This window comes from Pleuronectes platessa, chromosome 5, assembly GCF_947347685.1.
Source record: "Pleuronectes platessa chromosome 5, fPlePla1.1, whole genome shotgun sequence".
Classification (NCBI taxonomy): Eukaryota; Metazoa; Chordata; class Actinopteri; order Pleuronectiformes; family Pleuronectidae; genus Pleuronectes; species Pleuronectes platessa.
Window position 1 is genome coordinate 607,184 of NC_070630.1, and position 20,007 is coordinate 627,190.

A 20,007-nucleotide genomic window follows, 5' to 3' on the forward strand; every position below is an offset into this window, starting at 1 on the left:
CAGAAAGAGCTGTATTCTTTATTCTTCTTGAATTTGGAAGAAAAGATAAAAACCAAGGATTTGGCCCCTTCCCCACCCTGAAATTAAACACATTCTAGTGGATGTACGATGATGATACAGTTTTATTGCCATAAACATTGTTTGGAAAGAAAAAGTTAAAACAGCTGTTACTTTTTGTTTTTTTCTTTGTGTGTTTTCTATGGTACAATAAGAAAAAGTTCTTCCATTTAATGTCCTGGGAAACAAAGCAAAAGCAAAGTTTATCAGCGACTAAAATGTTCTCAAAGCGACGCAGACTGAAAATACTGAGGATTTAAATCCTGTTCATGTGATCCACTACAGACCCAGACCTGATCCTGGTCCAAACTGAAACAAGAGACCTGGACCAGGTTAAGGACCAGTGAGTTCAGATCGGCCAACAGGTTAAAGATGGAACTACAGGTGACCACAAACCAAAACTACAACTTTATACGATAATTATTCACTTTGTAGCTCATTCAAAACTTTTCACCAGTTTTGTAAAATTTTTCTCAATGGGGGTTGACTTCCACAGATCCACACTGAAGTAACGAGAGAGGGCCCAGAAAAAAAAAAGTGGAAATTTCTTCTTTTCTGTTGAAACACGTCACGTTAGCACCACCGTCCGGCCAGGAGAATGTCAGGAGGTGGTTTGAATGACTCATTGCTGTAAACAAAGACAGATGAAGGACAGTGGAGAGATTGGAAACAGAAAGAGGTGAAGAAATGGGGAGCAAAAAGCAAAGGGGAAAAATAAAATTAGGGAAGAAAAACATTTTTCATACTATCTCTTTTCCTCTTTTCTAATAGTTCCCCCTTTTCTGTTCATTCATTCTTCCCTTTTGTAAATAAGTTTCTATGAAATTATTGGTCAATCAAAAATTGAGAAGAATAAAAGGAGAGAAATCAGACACGTGAGGAAAGACTGGAACATCCATCCGTCCCTTATCTAAAAGACCTGTTCCTTGGTTGCAGGGAGTTGGAACCATTCCCAGCGGATGTTGGTTGAGAAGCGAGGTTCACCCTGGACAAGTCGCCAGTGGACCACACAGACATTTACACTCCCATTCAATAACAGTCAATTTAGAGTCTCCAATTAAACTAACACAAATCTGTTTGTTCGGACTGTGGGAGGAAGCCAGAGAAAACCCACACAGCTGGAGAACATGCAAACTCCACACAGACAGACTGACCGACCCAGGATTGGCGCCTGTGAGAGGTTTGGCAAAACGGGAACCAAGATGCGACAATTAGAATGACATCACACAATGAAAAGAAAAAACAATGAGGGATGAAGAAGATTGAAAAGAGCCTAAATGTTTTGAAAAGAAGAAAACAAGGCCTTTCTTTTTTATCCTCTCTATCTCCATTTCTTTATCAAATAAGATTTCTGTTTCTGAACACTGGAAAAAGGTGCTTTGGCATAATTTGAAAGGATGGTGTTGACGGACCAGCTTTTGGCGATAATGCACCTGGTCGTTGGTGGCCACCCGCCAATCAACAGGACAAAGGAAATCTTTTCAAATGTGCAGATTGACTCCACAATTTGAACAGACTTTGGTTTCCAGACAAACTCGGTTGTCACTGGTTTTGAAATGTGAATATTTGTCAGCTTTCTGTGAATTAACTGGTTTTCCCTTTTTTCCTCAGCAACTGAATAGGCTGCCAAATGGAAGGAAATCCCACAGACACTGAATGCAGCACTAGGTCTCATGCTGGACTGATCAACAACAAAGGCGTAACCTACCACCAGTGCATTATGGGAACAGAACAGATCATGCTGAATCATCAGGTGTCCGTTTTCAAGAAGACAAGCTGATACGAGTGGGGGCGGGGCTGAGACACGGGGAAAACCCCGCCCACCAAGAAACCACAGGCGATGACGCGACAGAGAAAAGTTTGAAGACTGTTTGGATCAAAGCTGGAACACCTGACTGATGTGTCATCACAGCGGGCGGGGCTACTACATACGCTTAAAACTGAACCTCTGGGTTTCGTCCTGTGGGAGAGAAATGTGACGAGTTTTGAGGAGGGGGATGGGCGATGGGCGGGGCTACTGGACGAAACACGTATGACATCACAGTAAGCGGTGATGAGGGGGGCATCGCAGAGCAACCCAAAGATGGGACATGCGTGCACAAGCTGCTCGTTGTGTGTTAACAGGTTTATTACTCATCAGGGTTTTGTCTTTATTCTGACTTAGAATAAATATTCTGCAGAATCTAAACTCAAACGGGAAGAAGAAGAAGAAAGAGAGGCGGGAGGACGGCGTCCGATCGCCCACTGTCTGTGAGGAAGGAATTCTAACTGTGGCGTTTAATCTCATCCCGATCATTCATCCTCGTTCTCTATTCACTGACTCCTCCCCCCCGGCCCTTGTAGCCTTCAGTCTCTAAGGTTTTTCTCGTGACATCACCTCATCTCGTGGCTTGGCTCCACCAAAGATGGCCGAGTTGGGGTTGGCGACCTGGTTGAGTGGCACACCGACAGTCCGAGGCTTCAGCTGCAGCCGAGGCCGCGCTGCACGCTCCTCTGTGCAGACGACAACACACACAACCAGTCAGTTAATCTCATTTAATGAAGATGATTAAATGTGTGGATTTAACTATACAACTGCCAAGCAGCTTCAAGTTAACTCGACTAAATGACTTAATAGACGTTGAGGGGAACCTTCAGATGGTTCTCTGAAGTCTGGCGTTCCTCCACGGGGAGGTGGGTCTCTGAAGCGACCTGCTCCTCCTCCTGCTCCTGCTCCTGCTGCTCCCGCTCCTGGGCCTCCAGCACCACCCCTTCTCTCACCGGGGCGGCCGCTGCCACCTCGACCCCGCCCCCCGAAGGAATCATCATCTCTAAAACCTGTGGAGACAGACAGGTGTGCACAGACAGACGGGTAAGTCAGGTGACCTGCAGCCTCTGGATCCTGTAATGTGACACATTAGCATGAGATGGCTGAGGTGAAAGGAATGGGGGTGGAGGGGGGGCTGCAGTTCATTAGCATATCACAGGTGTTTGAGGTTCTGTTGATTCTACTTTAATTTATTAACATAAACAATTTCTTCTGAGACATTATCCTGCCATTTGATTAGCTACAGTCTAGCAGTGTTCTGATTGGCCGGCTGGGATCGGCTGTTGTCCAACCTGAGCCGCTGGAATCCTCACGGGAGTCCTGTCCTCCTCCTTCACCTCCTCTGGGACCAGATCGGAAACCTCGACCTGCAGAGGACAGGGGGAGTTTAACGCCGAGAGGAGAGGGGGAAGGAGAGAAGGAGAGAAGAAAAGGAGAGGAGTGGAGGGAGGTTTAAACAAGAGGCGAGAGGAAGCCGGAAAGGAGGAAGTAAATAAAGAGAGGAGGAATCAGTGGAGGAAACAGAGTAGGAGGTGGCAACGCCTCCTTCTGGAAGGAAAGAACTGAAGAGGCGGAGCTTGTTAGTTGTTCATCAGCCAATCAGAGAGGAGGATGTTAAAGAAGACATAGCAGCCAAGCTTGATCTTTTTATTTCTGCTTCATGATACCTCAACATACCTGTGTGTGCGTGTGTGTAAAAGGAGGGGGGTGAAATGATAGATGGATGAAGAATGAAGCAGAGGACGAATCAATCACCAGTTAACAAACCAACTTGCACTTTGACCTACTTCCTGGCGGGGATTGGTTGCCCGTACCTCTGCCTTCGTCTTTCCTGAAGCCAAAGCCAGAGCCGCCTCCTCCTCCTCCTCCTCCTCCTCTTCCTTCTTGCCTTCGTCCCTCTGCGATGTCTACCCTCAGTGATCTCTCACCCAGCAGCTGCAGGGGTCAGAGGTCATGTCAGACTGAAGACTGAGCTCTATCCAAATCTTGTCCCCAATATTTCATGTACATTTATTGAAAGTTTTTTCCATAATACTATTCAAATATTTATGAATTTTGTGACTCATAGAATCAGGCTTCATGTGTCGATCAGTAATCTGATGAATTCTTGTGACGTTCATAAACTCACAGCGCCGTCGTACGTCAGAGCTTCTTTTAGAGATTCCAGGTCTTCAAACTCCACATAACAAAAACCTGAAGGGACATGAAACAGAATTCACATCATCTCTTCATCGATCTGAGCTTCATAACATCTTCTGTTTCAAACATCAGAAGCTTCACGTTCAAACAGAAAGACTACGTGCATTGCAACGGACAGAAACTGACAATCGTGAAGTTCTCCTTCCTGTAAATGAATAAAAAATACTCCAATTGACTTATATTGTATTGGATTCTGCTCTGACACGTTATCCCTGAGACTCCACAAGTGGTTTTGATGAACTATCCCTTTAACCATTACCTGACAAAATAAAATGTTGGTCAGAACAAAGAAGCATCTCATATAAGATAAAATCCTCTGACCTTTAAACTTGTCCGTCTCTTTGTCTCTAACCAATCGGACGCTGCGAAGCTTGAGCTCTTTGAAGATTATGTCGATGTCTCCTTGAACCGCGTAGAACGGCAGGTTCCCCACGAACGCTGTGAACGGAGGCTCTGATGGCAGCTCCTTCTGCTTCTTGGGACCACCGGGGCCTCCAGGGCCAGAGCCGCCACGGGGCCTGAGAAGGTGGGGGACACAGAGACAATCAAAAAATACAGAAACACAGGGCCAGTGAGATGTGGAGTACAACCCACATCTGAAACAGATCTCTGATCAAAAAATAAACAGCATGAACTAGAGAATCGCTTATACACACACGTCTATGTTCTTTGCTTTGTTCATATCATTTTCTATTACAATTATTACTGTTATTAGTGTTAGTAAAGAATTAGTGGTTTGTTATGTCTGCCGGTCAAGCTTCATTGACTTGAACATAAAACTAGTTTCCACTCACTTTTTCCAGTAACATTCACCTCACGACCACACAACCCAGGTCTGATTCCCCCCCCAGTGGGCAGTAATGAACACAGGCTACCTGCCAGAAGAGCCACGGTAACATTAGTGTCCATAAAATCTAACCAGCAGCACTCGCTGACCTCAGCATCTGTGATGCTGCCTGCAACACGCAGATCCGTTTCCCCCCCGGTGTAACTTTGGTGTTTTCTGTAGAACTACTGTGTAAACGAATAGAGATGACTCGTCACTGAGTGTAACTACAGACGTGTTTGAAACAAATGTCCTACATTCATGTCTTCTATGTGAGAATGTGGTCTTTCCGGTTGAGAGCAGGTCTTAATAATTCCCCCTTCGGTTTATCTAGTGCTCTCAGTCTAAACCCTGCACCCAGACAGACCTGATGAAAGAAGTAGCCCCGCCCCGTCCTGACCACGCTCTCCAGTAGAGATTGTTACCATTAAAACCTAAAGCCTGGTCCCAGTGATCACTGACGCCAGGTGAACACTTCTATGCTTTACAGGGACAGAAAGAAGTAATCCACCGTTATCACAGAAACCCAGAGAAGTGAAGCACGACCTGTCCCATCAGGGCCGGGTTCTGAGATCAACATGCTCCGTTAAACCCTGATGAGTTTAAACGTGTGAGAGCGGTTCATACAGAAAACAAACTAAAATGAGCAGTAACCGAGTCGGTTCCGCGTCTGGACGTTTAGCGCGGAGCCGGTGCGGAGCCCTGAGGTCATGTAGGAACAGAAACAACGTGCAGCTCGTGCTGCAGCAGATTCACACACAAACACACATGTGGTCCCCCCGCCGCTTCCATTCATCACCATGATGATGGAGCAGCAACACAACCACCGGCTTCCCCTCGACCCACCACCCAGCGACCGTCGGTCCGGATCGATGCCTCATGTGTGTTCCCTACGCGGATCAATGTGCAGCGGCGAACACATGATGGAGCCATGCGGGCGATCCGCAGCTCCGCCAGCAGCTCCACACACCGCGGCCTCCTGTGCTGCTGCGTCCCGCCTCTCCCCGGGACCGCTTCATTTATCACCGAACAGATTACCGTGTTTTACCACCGAGCTCCGGGGCGATCCCCCGCGGAACAGTCCGTCAGTTTCACTGTCTGTGCGCAGTTAGCCCCATGCTAGCAGTTAGCAAGCTAGCTGCGGGACCACGGTGTTTCCCAGCCAACCCCCGCCACCCTCCCTCTCGCGGGCACGTTTCCCTCAGCAGGCGCCGGGCGGGACGAGCTTCGCGGCCTGGGCGCGCTGCTCCGGGGCTCGGGGCGGACAGAAGATGGAAACACGGTCCCGCCGGGGTTTGCGTTTGAGTCACACGGCGGAGCTACCGAGCGGAGCGGACACTCACCCTCTGCCGCCGCCGAAGCTTCCGTAGGCCCGGTCCCGGTCCTCGTAGTTGTCGTAGTCCGCCATTACTGCTGCTGTGTGTCGGAGGAGGAGGTCCTACACGTCACACACGGAGCGAGCTTAGGTGTCCTCAGGCCGCCTGACCGGGAAAGCCCTCCCTGACACGTTTCTAATGGTCACCTCTTTGGACAGGTTTTATTAATGAGTGATTATGAGATTAAACCAAAGTAAATTTAATTTAATCACACACACTTGATTACATAGCATTTAGTAGAATTTAATCCATTGGTGCATTATCTCCAGCTGCTCTGACTCATGCTGCACCTTCATGGACATTTGCAGTAAAATATGTTTTAGTTACAATATGTTTAGAATACATCATCTTAAAGCCCCAAAACTGTTTTCTAAAGTTTAGTCTAAATTGATGTATAAAAGTGATTCATATTAGAAATTATGGATAACATGACACATTTTATTCAGTACTTGCTGAGAAAAGACCATACAGGCATTTCAACAAGAAAGAAAACTCTTAATAACAATTGAAGAATACTATTAAATATAAATTTATAGTAAAACAGCATGAAACTATGCAATACATTAAAAACAGTAGGATGAGTTAGCAGTTAAGATGTTGAATGTGAAACATACAAAGGTTATGTGCATACACTGACTTGATCATAACTTGCATGTAAGAGACTTTTCATGGACAAGTTAAAGCCAGACTGCAGTTTGGTTATATCTTCCACGGAGAGGAACATAGTGTACAAAGTGATCCAAGACTGTCATATCAGCAGGATCATCAAGTGGAGGCAAAAGATAATAAAAACAAGTTGCTCAAAATATAATTAATAACTACTTCATACACTAGGGTTAGGGTTCTAAAACAACATGTTCTGGGTAAGAAAAAATAGGGAAATAATGCTTTATTGAAAAGAGGATTCGCTTTTGTAGCCAAGAAACAGAATCCCTCTCTGACACAACAAAGAAGAGAGATCTGGAACAGTAAAATGAGAAAGAGAAACATTTTTAAAAGGGAAGTTTTCAAATGCACTTGTGAGCATTATAACAAGGAGGTAGTCTCTGAAAGGACCGAGTTTTTGCTCCTGCAGAGTAGTTCTTGTAGTAATTTTATGAGAGATCCTGAAGAATTTGTACAGATATAACAGAGGACTCTTAGATTGTGTGATGCTCTAACAAATGTGTTGAAGGTCTTGCAGAGAACCTGGAAACATCTTGCGTGAGCCTCTTATGGAGTTCTTAAAGGACAAGGACTGATCCTCTTGTTGTTCCTGTAGATGTCGAGCAGAGGTCTTGCGGATGTGATATGGAGATCTCCTTCAAGTTAACTGACTTCATTTAGCTTTAGCACAGCTGTCACATACATTTAGGTCCTATTTGCCCTTTCTCTCGTAGGATGTGTAGAGGTTCATTACAACACATGTTGATTTAGTAGACAATTAGGAGTCTTGCAGGTCTAGTTAAAGTCGAGCAGAGGTTGCAAGCAGAAATATTCAACCCCCCAAAGATTTTAAGGATTTATCAATTACAGTTTTTTCAAAGATCAAGATTCTGCTTCAGATGACTTCAGAGTTGAGTGATACATGAAATCAACACAGAAAATACATGATGTAGTATTTGTGTGTAACAGTATATTTTGCTAAGATAGCCATGTCACAATTATTCAACCCCGATATAATATTTTTGTTTTTAAAGCTGATCTAAAGTTTTTATGGCCTAAAGTGGAGTTGAAACATAATTAAGCCTTTAGGAACTCTATAAAGATCCATCATTTGCCTCACTGAGCTTGAGGCTTTTGCATGTGAAAAATGGGCAAAGATTCTGATCGAGAGGTGTGAGAAGCTTGTCCACACTTACAGAAAACGTTTGTTAGAAGTTATAAAAGCTAGAGGATGCTCCTCAAAGTCCTGAAGCTGGGGGGCTGAATAATACTGAACATGCACACGTGTTACATTTTCCATTTGAACTTCAAAGTTAAGTCATCTTCTGTTGTCAAAATAACTCAAATATGTATCATAAATATCTTTTGTTGTTTAATGAGGTTTTTTGTCATATATTGTCATTATCTGTCATCAACATCACTATAATGTATTTTGAGGTGAGGGGGTTGAATAATTCTGATTGCAACTGTAGATCCAATAATGGCCTTGTAGCTCTACATCTTCTCTATCTTCTAGGTCCTGCAAAGTTCTTGAAGGACCTTTGAGGATTTAACACGGTTCTTGTTGAACTTGTGGAAGTCACACAGAGGTTTTGTCATGAAGGTCAATCAGAAGGAGAAGCTCAGTCATTTCAAAGTGGATGGTAAGATAATAGGAAGACATCCAGGACACTGCTTCATCTCAGCAGCTGCCTCGTGAGTCCGTTTCCTCTGGGATCTTCTTCAAGTTCGGTGGTGGGGACTCATCCTGTATTGGCTGCGAGGGTCTAGATCCACGCTGTCTCAGACTGCGGGACAGAGGGTCTTGTTCACCAGGAAACATGGTGTCCGTCACAGTCTGGAAGCACAGAATTAAATACACTTCAACAGAGATGTGTGTACTACAATACGTTGTGACAAACTAGATCTGTGCCACAGCACAAACAACTATAACTGAGGTGATACCAAACTAGACAAACATAAAACAAATTCACTGTACCCGGTTCTCAGCCAGTGCCCTTTTAGCCATGTAGTGCTCCCTCTTAATCTTTATCTCCACCTCCTCAGGGACGTCAGGAACCATCATGTCGATCAGACGACCAATGAAGAAGACCACATGCTTAGGAACAGGGAAGAGAAGTCATGATCCATTCACTCACCAGGAGCCAAACCTAAAGCTGTCTTCACTTGTTGACTGCTCAGCTCCAGCCCAGCTGAAGCAGGAGAATAGGGTGGACCAGATCAAGTCTGGATTTGTAGAATGATTGTGTCACAGTGGCGGAACTAAGCTCCACCATTTCAAGGGTATCTTCAAAAGCATCCAATAAATGCAGCCTTCTCTCTCCAAGCAACAAAGGCTCAGACGAGTGGATCCTTCTCAGTATTGGAATGAGATAATGGTGGCAAACGATGAAACCTGAACATCAGCAGGGTACACTTAAAGTGTCGGCCTTTAGTTGTATCAAATCTTCCATAGACGAGAGCATCTAAACCTTACACACTCTTTAAATGAACCTGAGGTGTGAGACACAGAGACACTCACACTCACCTCAAAGATGATAACGAAAGCCAGTTGTATAGCGAGGAGGTGAAAGAAATGTGGCAGGTATTGACCCTGTTCATCCCTGAAACCCTGATACCTGCAGACGAAAGAGAACTTCACATCGTTATTGTCTTATGAAGTATTTGTGGCCATTTCAAGGCAAACCCTATATATGAACATAGCACTGGCAGAACCGCAGCAGGCACGCACGCTGTCAGTGTGGACAACAGACAACCTCGACACGTAGCAGAACCGCAGCACAGACCTGGTGGAGAGGTCATCTCAGTGTCACATGGACCAGCAGTGACACTCCAGCCTGAAGGGTGTGTTGGTGTTGCAGGGACGTTTCCTACCTGCAGGAGGTGCTCTTGCCTTGCAGGGTGTAGTTGTGGGACGTTGCCAATGTGAAGTTGACGAAGCCGCTCAGGGAGCTGTCTCTGCTGTAGCGATAGTACAGACGAGGCAGGAAGGACGAGGTGAACGCTATGAGGATCGCCTGAAAACGCAGATATGGAAAAGGTCAAAGGTCAGTATTTATATGGTCACACACACATTCATACAGTGCATCTGTGTGCTGTACTTTTTCTCTGAAGACAGTTCAGGGATTAATGTCTTGCTCAAGGACACTTTGGCACACAGATGGGCTGGCATCAAGCCCCCCCCCCCCCCCCTTAAAAGGTCAGATCAGACTGGCTGCTTGTAAATGCTGTTTGAAGACGTCAGTGTTCATTCAGTAACTTGTCAAAATAAAGATTGAAGTGCATGAGAGGGCCTTACGTTGCTGAGGACAGCTGTGTGTGTGATGAACTGCATGATGGGTAACCAGATGCCGATGTCCTGAGCTTGCTCCACCACAGGGCGGCGATATTCAGTAACAAACTTCTGGGCATCCAATCGAATCTCCACCCAGTTATTAATGAGCGCGAACAAAGGAGCGAGAGGACATGCCGCCACAAAGATGGTGATGAACCCAAACTGAATCACTGAGGAAGACGAGGAGGATGAAGAGTGACAGGTTCATACAAAACACTACATCTCCCAGCAGCCCCGTGACTCACCCATCTCCAGGTACTCGCTGAGGAGACCTTCACACACCAGGAGCTGGTAGTCGGCCTCCCAGGGAGGGAGCTCCCCCTGCTGGTGCTGTTCCCACTGAGCCTCCTCTCCTCCATCTTCCTTCACCTCCCTCTGCACTGGACTCATCCTCCTCTTCTGCCACCAGGACTTTAACTTCCTGCCAAATAATGAACCTTCACTTTCATACAGAGTCAGAAATGTCTTCTATAACACAAGACCTTCAGTGACTGTATATAAAGACCATCATTACAACCAGCCACCAGGGGGCATCATCATGTACAGTCATAATTAATGCATCATATATATATTTCAGTGTGTTTACGGGATGATGAACTCCTGGATGTTATTTATCAGCTGTTTTCCGACCATGATCACCAGCAGCTCTTGAGCCAGTTCAACCAGACAGCCTCCTGCTCCACACTGAAACACAAACCCTCTCACAAATCAGACAGTCGCCCACAGAAACATCCATATCTGGGTCATTTGTGGCATAAAAAATAAATAAATGTTCTATCTTCGTGTATTCTTCATCTTCATCAGACACACAACAGACTCACATCTTCATTACGAACTCCAAACAGAGTGTTGTAGTTTCCAGGGTAACCAACAAACCTGAACACACACAAACAGACAAACAATCAGCGTTACACAAAGAATTAAACGTTTGTGTGTCATGTCTTATTCCATCACATGGACACTTTCTGCTGCTTCATTTGAAAGGTACAGTGTGTAAGATATAGATGAAAGGATAAACTGACAGAAAGTGAACATGAGATAATCTCACCTGCCTTTGAAGAAGGCGATGTAAACCGGAGACGAGTAGAAGTTGACAAACTGGAAGATGAAAACTTTGAGGATGAACATGTCTTCGTATTTACTCTGAGTGCGATGCATTTCTGACCGACACACAAACACAGACACACACACACACACACACACAGGATTTACAAATGTCATCTGACTGAACACACCCACAGAACATATATACAGACATGAGGACATTAAACAGAACATTATACACACACTGTAAACACAGTACATTTAGACTCTGTATTATTTTAAAGCATTACAAACCAGCAGAATGAAGTATTATATATATTCACTATTTAACACAGTCAAACATCACACCAACATATTGTTACTTGACAATAAGCTCGGCAGAAATTACTTTAGTTGGTGAATTAAATTTGTCAAAAAGAAAGAAACAAAAATGGAAAATGTCTTGATGAACAAAATGTACTAAACTTTCATCACAACAATAATAATGTTTATTAAATACAAAATCTGTTAAGAATCTGAGGTTCAACCTGACATGAGGAGGGTGAGGATGAAGGTGTGACTCACCCCAGCGGGTGAGCATGTGGGCCAGAGCCGTGTAAACCCTGGACAACATGAGGATGACCAACAGGTTCAACACTGACGATGTAATACTGGCTATTCTCCCAGCCTACACACACACACACACACACACACACACACACACACACACACACACACACACACACACACACACACACACACACACACACACACACACACACACACACACACACACACACACACACACACACACACACACACACAAAGGTACCATTTCAAATCATGTATAATTAAAAGCAGGGACAGTGAATTCATTGACATGTGGAGTTCCTAAGGGAAACATCCCAGAGCCTCTGTTCTTTCTATTGAATCCTATTAATATTTACAAAAGTGATTGTGCTTTGTTGTTGTTGTGTTGTGTTGTTGTGTTGTTGTGTTGTACTGACAGACAAGCTGAAGAAGCTGTTGCTGGACTTGTAGATGAGGATGCTGAGGATGCTGCGGCACAAAATGATGGCGATGAGGCACATCAGCACCAACACAATCTGCACACAGGAAGGTCAAAACAACACGTAAACACAACCTGTGACCACACGTCATTTCATGTCCGTTATAAACCTCGTGCGTCCACGGCTGAGGGTCAGAGGTCAGGAGACGCACCATGATGATGATGACCATGCAGCCGCTCAACGTTCTGTTGAATCGTTTGTTTTCAGGAAAATAAGGTTCCTCTGCGCCCGTCACCGGGTTCCTCATGGTCATCGGTGCCATGGCGGTGAACTCTGGACGAGGTCGCTCCTGAACAGTGACAACATGGATTTACTGTAAACCTTAAATGACTTAAAATGTCCTTCTGATACATCCAGAGCTCTGTCTGTTGATTCTGTCTCCTCTGATTAATGTCAAACAAGGACGCCAGACCGGGGACAGGTGCCGTTAATGTCTGATCTGAACACTGATGTTGACATTTGCAGAAACATTAAGTTTGAGGAATCAGATTTACTTCTATGGACAAAAAGCTGTTTGAACTTTTTCATGATGGTCTAAGTCAGGTGGATTTGTCTTGGCTCGTTATCCTGCAGCATCAGAACCCGTTTGACGGGTTTATTAACTTCCTGTTGTCAAACTTTCACCTCGTTTTCCTCGAAGTCGGAGCAGTTCCATCGATGAGACAGAGACGAGCAGCTTCTCTTCCAGTACTCCAGGAAGGTGACGGCCCACAGGGACATGAAGACGCTGAGAAACACCGTCCCTCCATTATCAAACAGGATACCTGCCTGAAGACAGACAGAGACAGAGACAGATGGACAGACAGGTGGACACAGAGAGACAGGTGGACTGAGAGACAGACAGGTGGACTGAGAGACAGGTGGACGGAGAGACAGACAGGTGGACTGAGGACAGACAGGTGGACTGAGAGACAGGTGGACTGAGGACAGCCAGGTGGACTGAGAGACAGGTGGACTGAGGACAGACAGGTGGACGGAGAGACAGGTGGACTGAGAGACAGACAGGTGGACACAGAGAGACAGGTGGACTGAGAGACAGGTGGACTGAGGACAGACAGGTGGACACAGAGAGACAGGTGGACTGAGGACAGACAGGTGGACTGAGGACAGACAGGTGGACTGAGAGACAGGTGGACTGAGGACAGACAGGTGGACACAGAGAGACAGGTGGACTGAGGACAGACAGGTGGACTGAGGACAGACAGTTGGACTGAGGACAGACAGGTGGACTGAGGACAGACAGGTGGACTGAGGACAGACAGGTGGACACAGAGAGACAGGTGGACTGAGGACAGACAGTTGGACTGAGAGACAGGTGGACTGAGAGACAGACAGTTGGACACAGAGAGACAGGTGGACTGAGGACAGACAGTTGGACTGAGAGACAGGTGGACTGAGAGACAGACAGTTGGACACAGAGAAACAGGTGGACTGAGGACAGACAGTTGGACTGAGAGACAGGGGGACTGAGGACAGACAGTTGGACACAGAGAGACAGGTGGACTGAGGACAGACAGTTGGACACAGAGAAACAGGTGGACTGAGGACAGACAGGTACCTTGTAGGTGACACAGATGCTGGAGTAGTTCCAGAAGGAGCAGATGTTACAAGTCGGACACATGACGAAGTCGTCTCCACTGTCACACACCTCCTTCCTGCAGACAGACACACACACACACACACACACACACACACACACACACACACACACACACACACACACACACACACACACACACACACACACACACACACACACACACACACACACACACACACACACACACACACACACAAACACACACATGTGGTTTTAACAGGGTTATCACTACAGATAAGATCAAGCTGAGGGTCATGACATCATTGGACAGGTGATGATGTCACATGTTCTACTTACGCTGGGACATCAGTGACCATCAGACAGATCCCCACCATGAAGACCAGTGTCCCCAGTAGAGACGCCGGTAACAGCCAGGCAGTGTAGAAACCTACAGTCGCCACGGAAACCACCATGTTCATATCAAACGTTGGAAACAGTTACCATGGGAACCCTGGTGTGTCGCTGTGGTTACCGAGCCAGGCGAAGTACAGTGCGATCTTCTCTCCGAAGTAGTCCCTGATGTGGTCCAGAGGCTGGTAGCGCCTCCAGCAGGACCAGCGGGCCCAGTGCGAGTACAGGATCTGTCTGAGGCTGGAGGACTGGGGAGGCAGCGGGGGGGCCGGCAGCTGGAACGCCCCCTGCAGACAGAACATCAGTAAAGCCTTGACGGGGTCACGTGGTTCAGGATGTGGAGCTGGTGGAAACGCACCTCGTGCAGCGGGTACGCCGCCGTGAACACCTGCTCGCTCAGCAGGCGGTCGATTCCCACCTGCCCCTTGTTCACGGAACCGTACGGAGTCCGGGCCAGAATCTCATACAGCTGAAAGAACACCACACAGTCACTGCAGGGACTCCAGATCCAGTCCTGATCCAGGTCCACTAACATGTGACCTCATGCTAGAGAGGGTAAATAAGGATGGACGACTTGATGACAGGCTCTCTGTCGCCCCCTGGGGTTTAGCTGCAGTATTGGTCATAAACTCCTCCGTGTTAGCTTATGGGACATGGACCAAAATAATCACAAAATAAAAGCTAAATAAATGTTTATCAAAGAAGTTTTCTGTCACTTTAGCTCGTTCTTATCTCACTGGTGTAAGCTGGACCACCATGTGGACGACAGTCACCACCACACCTCACCCCGGTCCGTGGTATCCACACAGCTAGGCAGGTCTATGCTAATGCTAGCTGGCTGTTAGAATGACCCTTCTCAGAAATGCACCCTGATGTTTCCATTCAACCGACTCTGACAGGAAAGATCAATGTCCTCTGTGTGAACAGCAGCCACTGTGTTGTGTTGAGTCAGTGTTGCCTGGGGTTGTGTGTTTATGATCCAAGACACAACACATGCGGACAACAGGGAGGAGGGGGTGTGGTCGACGAGATGTTGGTGTCATAGTGAAAATATCATATAAATGAACAAAGGAGGCTTTATTGTTGTGTTGTATTTTAACTGTAAATTTGAAAACTAGTGCTGTGAGTGTGTGTGTGTGTGTGTGTGTGTGTGTGTGTGTGTGTGTGTTTGCAGTTGGCGTGGCCGCCTCCAGCGTTCGTCCATCTGTTGACTGACACATCCTGGATTCTGAGGACGGCTTTATGAACCAATCAGCCGACTGGGACAGGCTGACGCCTCCACCCAGTCTAGCAATCCTGTTCAGACCAGGATCAGGTTGTGATCAAGTGATTTCACAAAAATTCCCCAAAACTGTTATAAAGTTTCAAACACGACAGAAAAGAAGGAATCAGAACAGATGTGCTCAGGTTCTTCATTTCTTCATGTAACTGTGTAACTGTCATTTATACAAACTCCACTTTACGAGTGAAACAAGACCAAAGAGTAAAAGACCATTTATTCTTCAGCGGATTTTTGGTTTGTTTGCCTGTTTTTGCCTCGCGACTTTATGAAAAACTTTAATTGACAAACAAAGAATCTCAAAGAAAGATGTTTCTGTTGAGTTGTTGAGGGAAAGTCTGAATGTTTCACACGTTCATGTGGTGGATGTGTCCAGTGAGTTTATCAGATATATTTGATCATGGAGTTTGCAGTGTGATCACGTGTTCCTATTAAAGTTTATATAATCAAGTGACTGACACACGGACCCCTCCGGGCAGACAGATGTGGCCACACATCTGGTGTTTGACAGGTTGCATGTGTATGTATTTTACTGAAGGTTCCTGAACTCACCACCTGGTGTCTCTGAGTCGTCTTGAAGAACGTCTCTTTGTGGTCGCTTCCCAGAAACCTGGGAAAGAAGATTTATTAAACTTAAAACAATGTTAGTTTTGATTCCATTTGGTCTTTTGTATATTGTTCAGTCTATTATTGACTGTGCTCTGTGCTGCTGTGATACAGTAACTTTCTCCATTGTGGGACTAATAAATTATCTTATCTTATCTTACCGCTTCTTATCTTATTTTCTTTTAATTCTTCTAATTCAACTTCCATTACAACTTCTTTCAGTAGCTATTTTAATTTCAATAACATTAAAGACACTTTTTCTAGTGTAAACAACAAGTCACTATTTTACAACTGAAGCATCTGTTGTTAATTCAAAAGGTTTTGGACTAAAACAAGTTCTAATTTTCCAAAGAAGTAATGTGTGTCCAGAGCGTCTGATGAACTGAATATTTGTGTGTTGACCTCGGCAGCTTGTTGGGCCTGAACTGACAGGTGTAGTAGCACAGTGGGGGATTGGGGACATCCTGGGACAGAGGGTTGGGGAGGGACAACAAGGACAGAACCTGCTCAGACCAGGACATGTTTGGGGAGTTGACCACCTGCAGGAGAAAACAGGTGACAAACAGATGAGGATACTGATTTGTGTTTGGACAGCGGTGGAGGAAGAGGTGTTGTACCTGCAGAGGGACTCTCAGGCTGATGTCCTCGGCGTAATAACAGAGGACGCTCCATGGAGCGCTGAGGAGGACGAAACAAATCCTTGTCTTTGTCTGAAGGACTGTCTTCTGCAGAGACAAACAGGAACTCATTCAATCATCTCTGTGCAACAGAGACAGGTTTAGATCAGTTCAATTCTCCTCTGTGGAGCCCCACAAGGTCCAATACCATGTCCACGCCCTTTCTCTGTTTATATGATAGTTAATGAATAGTTACAGTTAATGAATATGTTTCTTATCAAGGTTACACAGACAAAACGTCACATCACCACCACCATATGAACTGATAGACGTATGTGACCGTGTGAAATGATCGTTCATTGTGCTGCCCCCTGCAGGCTCCTGCAGACGTGTGTTAATCTCACAACTGGGTCAGTTTAATGTTAATTTGTTCATGTTGTGCAGAATCACCAGAAAGATGATTTATAAAAATTCAACAAAAATGTGAACAGACACAGAGGCTGAAATGAACTGAGTCCATGACTCTCTATCTACGTCACTGGCTTGTCCCGCCCTTACCATCGCATCATTAGCATTAATGAGCCGCTGCACCTACTACCACTTACCTGCCTGCTCAAGATGTTAGCTGATAGCCAGCTAGCTAAAATCACCTATGTCTAATTTAATAAAAATGGAGGTTTAACGTTTTTTTAACAGTTGTACTGTTTGATATTTGCCTGAGGTGAAGCCGGGTGTTCATTGATCATGGTTGCATCATGATTCCATGTTTGCCGCCATATTTGTCTAATTGGCACACAAAGAATCCTGGGATAATTGGCCCTGAAAGGAAGGAAGTCACTGGACCCTTCAACAACCAGCTGCGTGGTAATAGTGCAGCTGACGGGCTAACGTGGTGTTGGGAAAGAGTCTCTGTGGAACCACAGGCCTCCTCTTCGGCCTACAGGTGTAGTCAAAGCCTGAAAACAAGCATGGTCCTTTGTTCAGGAGAACAATTTGGAAGCCAAGGACTCAGTTTCCCATGACCTGCACCACCCTTCCTTTGACGGGTGGTGCACCGAGGTAACTTTAACCAACTAAAGTTATGATTTAATATTAATATTTTAAATATGAATGTTTTATAACTTTGATAACCAAATTTATGGAATGCCTAAAGGCACACCATTTTGTTATATCACTTTTTAAGCATTATAACAGTAGCAATATGTCACATGAATGGAATAAAGAGCGGTGTTGTCATCGCTCGTGTGTTTACACCACGTCACCGTGAACCCGGGCACATTCAGGAGTAATCAGAAGTCAGCTGCTGCTCCACCCGTCCTGGTTTTAAAGACATCAGGAACGACAGCTCTCATCTTTTCATTTGTTGACTCAGTGAAATGCTCAGACGACTTCCTGGAGGTGTTTGTTTTACTCACCTGCTCCTGCAGCAGACCACAGAGTTTCAGTTTCCTCAGATACTCCTCCCTCCACTTCCGGTGGGCGGGATTAACACCGACACTCTGCTCATTCTGGGAGCTCCGAGGCTCCTCCCACACCAACACGTAATCTGTCCAACAGGAGCACATCAGTCAGAGTGATGTCATCACCTCTGAACCCACGTCCCTGACTCTTCTGACCCGACCCCCCCCCCCCCCCCCCCCCCCCCCCCCCACACCCCACACGTTGAACCTGGAGATAAAACCCTCGTTCACTCACCGACTCGAGTCGCTCTGTCGCTGAACACATTCCGGTCTGGAGGTTGAACAGGTGCACTCTGGGAAATAAAAACTGACTCAGCACAAGTAAAGAACGTTTGCTGTGATGAACAAAGGTTCGAGACACAGTGTAAAGTATAAAGTAAAGTATAAAGTATAAAGTATAAAGTATAAAGTAAAGTATAAAGTATAAAGTATCTAAACTACGTGTTTACAGCAGCAGGTTAACGCTCACAGGAAGTTGTCATGAGTTAATCACACTGGACTTCCTGCTGCTTCATGTCTCCGTCCATGTTAATGACACCGATGACAAACATCTACTGTTCTTCATCCGCTCAGTGTGATGTCATCACACACTTCCTGTTTCCTGTTTCCTGCTGCTGGACCCAACTTTGATGATGCTAATCTGTTACCATGGTGATGCTGCCATAGCTGTTCTCCTGCTTGGTTTCCATGACGATGAGGGTGGTGCTGTCCTCCATCTGACCCCCCCCTCCTCATGCTCCTGCTACAGACCTGAACACACAGACACACACACAGACACACAGTCACAAACACACAGTCACAGACATACACACACACAGACAGCCACACACACACACACACACACACACACACAAACACACAGTCACAGACATACACACACACAGACAGCCACACAGTCACACACAGTCACACACAGTCACACACAGTCACACACACACACACACACATACAGACACACACAGACACACACACACAGAGACAAAAAAACACAGACACTCACAAACATACAGTCACAGACATACACACATACACACACAGACAGCAACACAGTCACACACAGTCACACACAGACAGACACATAAACTCACACACACACACACACACACAAACACACGCACACACACACAGACACAGCCATACACAGACAGACAGACACACACACACACACACACACACACACACACACACACACACACACACACACACACACACACACACAAGGTCAGACAGACACAATCACACACACAGACACAGTCACACACAAACACACACACACATAGTCACATAAACACACGCACAAACAGTCACACACACACATACTTGACCATATCAATAAAATATCAGCATCTTATTTCATACAAAAATCATCCAACATAACAAGTCCTGTAATAATAACAATACTAATAAGTAAAATTATTAAAGTTTTATCATATTTCTGTCAGAATATAGAGACATATTTAACTTGTATTGAATTCATTTATATTTGACACATATAATAACTAATAAAGCTCAGGCTGAAGTCGAGGAAACCAACCCTGACAGGATGAAGACCTGGATCAGCTGATCACCAACAGACTCTGGATCAGGTTCCTACCTGAAGACGGACGGAGCTCAGGTGAGGTTCAGGATCGCAGCTCCGCTCACTCTGTGTGTGTGGGTGTGTGTGTGAGTGTGTGTGTGAGTGTGTGTGTGTGATTGTGAGGTTTGCGAGGACACTGCTGGAAGCTCCACCTCCCAGGCGTGTCCTCTGCCGTTAA

At 45.6% G+C, this 20,007-nt stretch overlaps 2 protein-coding genes across 4 annotated transcripts; both read right to left on the bottom strand.

Annotated features, from left to right (window-relative positions):
* Positions 1–2: 2 nt before the first annotated feature.
* On the bottom strand, positions 3–6,321 carry eif4h (eukaryotic translation initiation factor 4h). 3 transcript variants are annotated; one of them, XM_053423299.1, is made up of 8 exons: positions 6,233–6,321; positions 4,385–4,581; positions 3,993–4,057; positions 3,652–3,799; positions 3,157–3,231; positions 2,689–2,874; positions 2,435–2,550; positions 3–685 (listed from the first exon to the last, which is right to left on the bottom strand). In XM_053423299.1, the coding sequence occupies exons 1-8, from the start codon at positions 6,295–6,297 to the stop codon at positions 680–682; spliced, it is 858 nt and encodes a 285-aa protein (XP_053279274.1). In that variant the 5' UTR covers positions 6,298–6,321; the 3' UTR covers positions 3–679. The 3 variants fall into 3 exon arrangements, with proteins under 3 accessions (XP_053279274.1, XP_053279275.1, XP_053279273.1); XM_053423300.1 differs by lacking the exon at positions 3–685 and having other exon boundaries at positions 692–2,550; positions 3,679–3,799; XM_053423298.1 differs by lacking the exon at positions 3–685 and having other exon boundaries at positions 692–2,550.
* Positions 6,322–6,680: 359 nt separating this feature from the next.
* On the bottom strand, positions 6,681–19,943 carry ano7 (anoctamin 7). The gene is made up of 24 exons (XM_053422185.1): positions 19,785–19,943; positions 18,898–19,000; positions 18,486–18,543; positions 18,206–18,336; positions 16,791–16,898; positions 16,576–16,712; positions 16,120–16,177; positions 14,647–14,757; positions 14,410–14,575; positions 14,235–14,325; positions 13,896–13,992; positions 12,962–13,105; positions 12,489–12,626; positions 12,275–12,373; positions 11,853–11,955; positions 11,293–11,404; positions 11,066–11,120; positions 10,831–10,928; positions 10,490–10,665; positions 10,209–10,414; positions 9,785–9,927; positions 9,438–9,528; positions 8,889–9,008; positions 6,681–8,747 (listed from the first exon to the last, which is right to left on the bottom strand). Exons 2-24 carry the CDS (start codon positions 18,964–18,966, stop codon positions 8,592–8,594), a joined length of 2,667 nt encoding a protein of 888 aa, XP_053278160.1. The 5' UTR covers positions 18,967–19,000; positions 19,785–19,943; the 3' UTR covers positions 6,681–8,591.
* Positions 19,944–20,007: the final 64 nt, after the last annotated feature.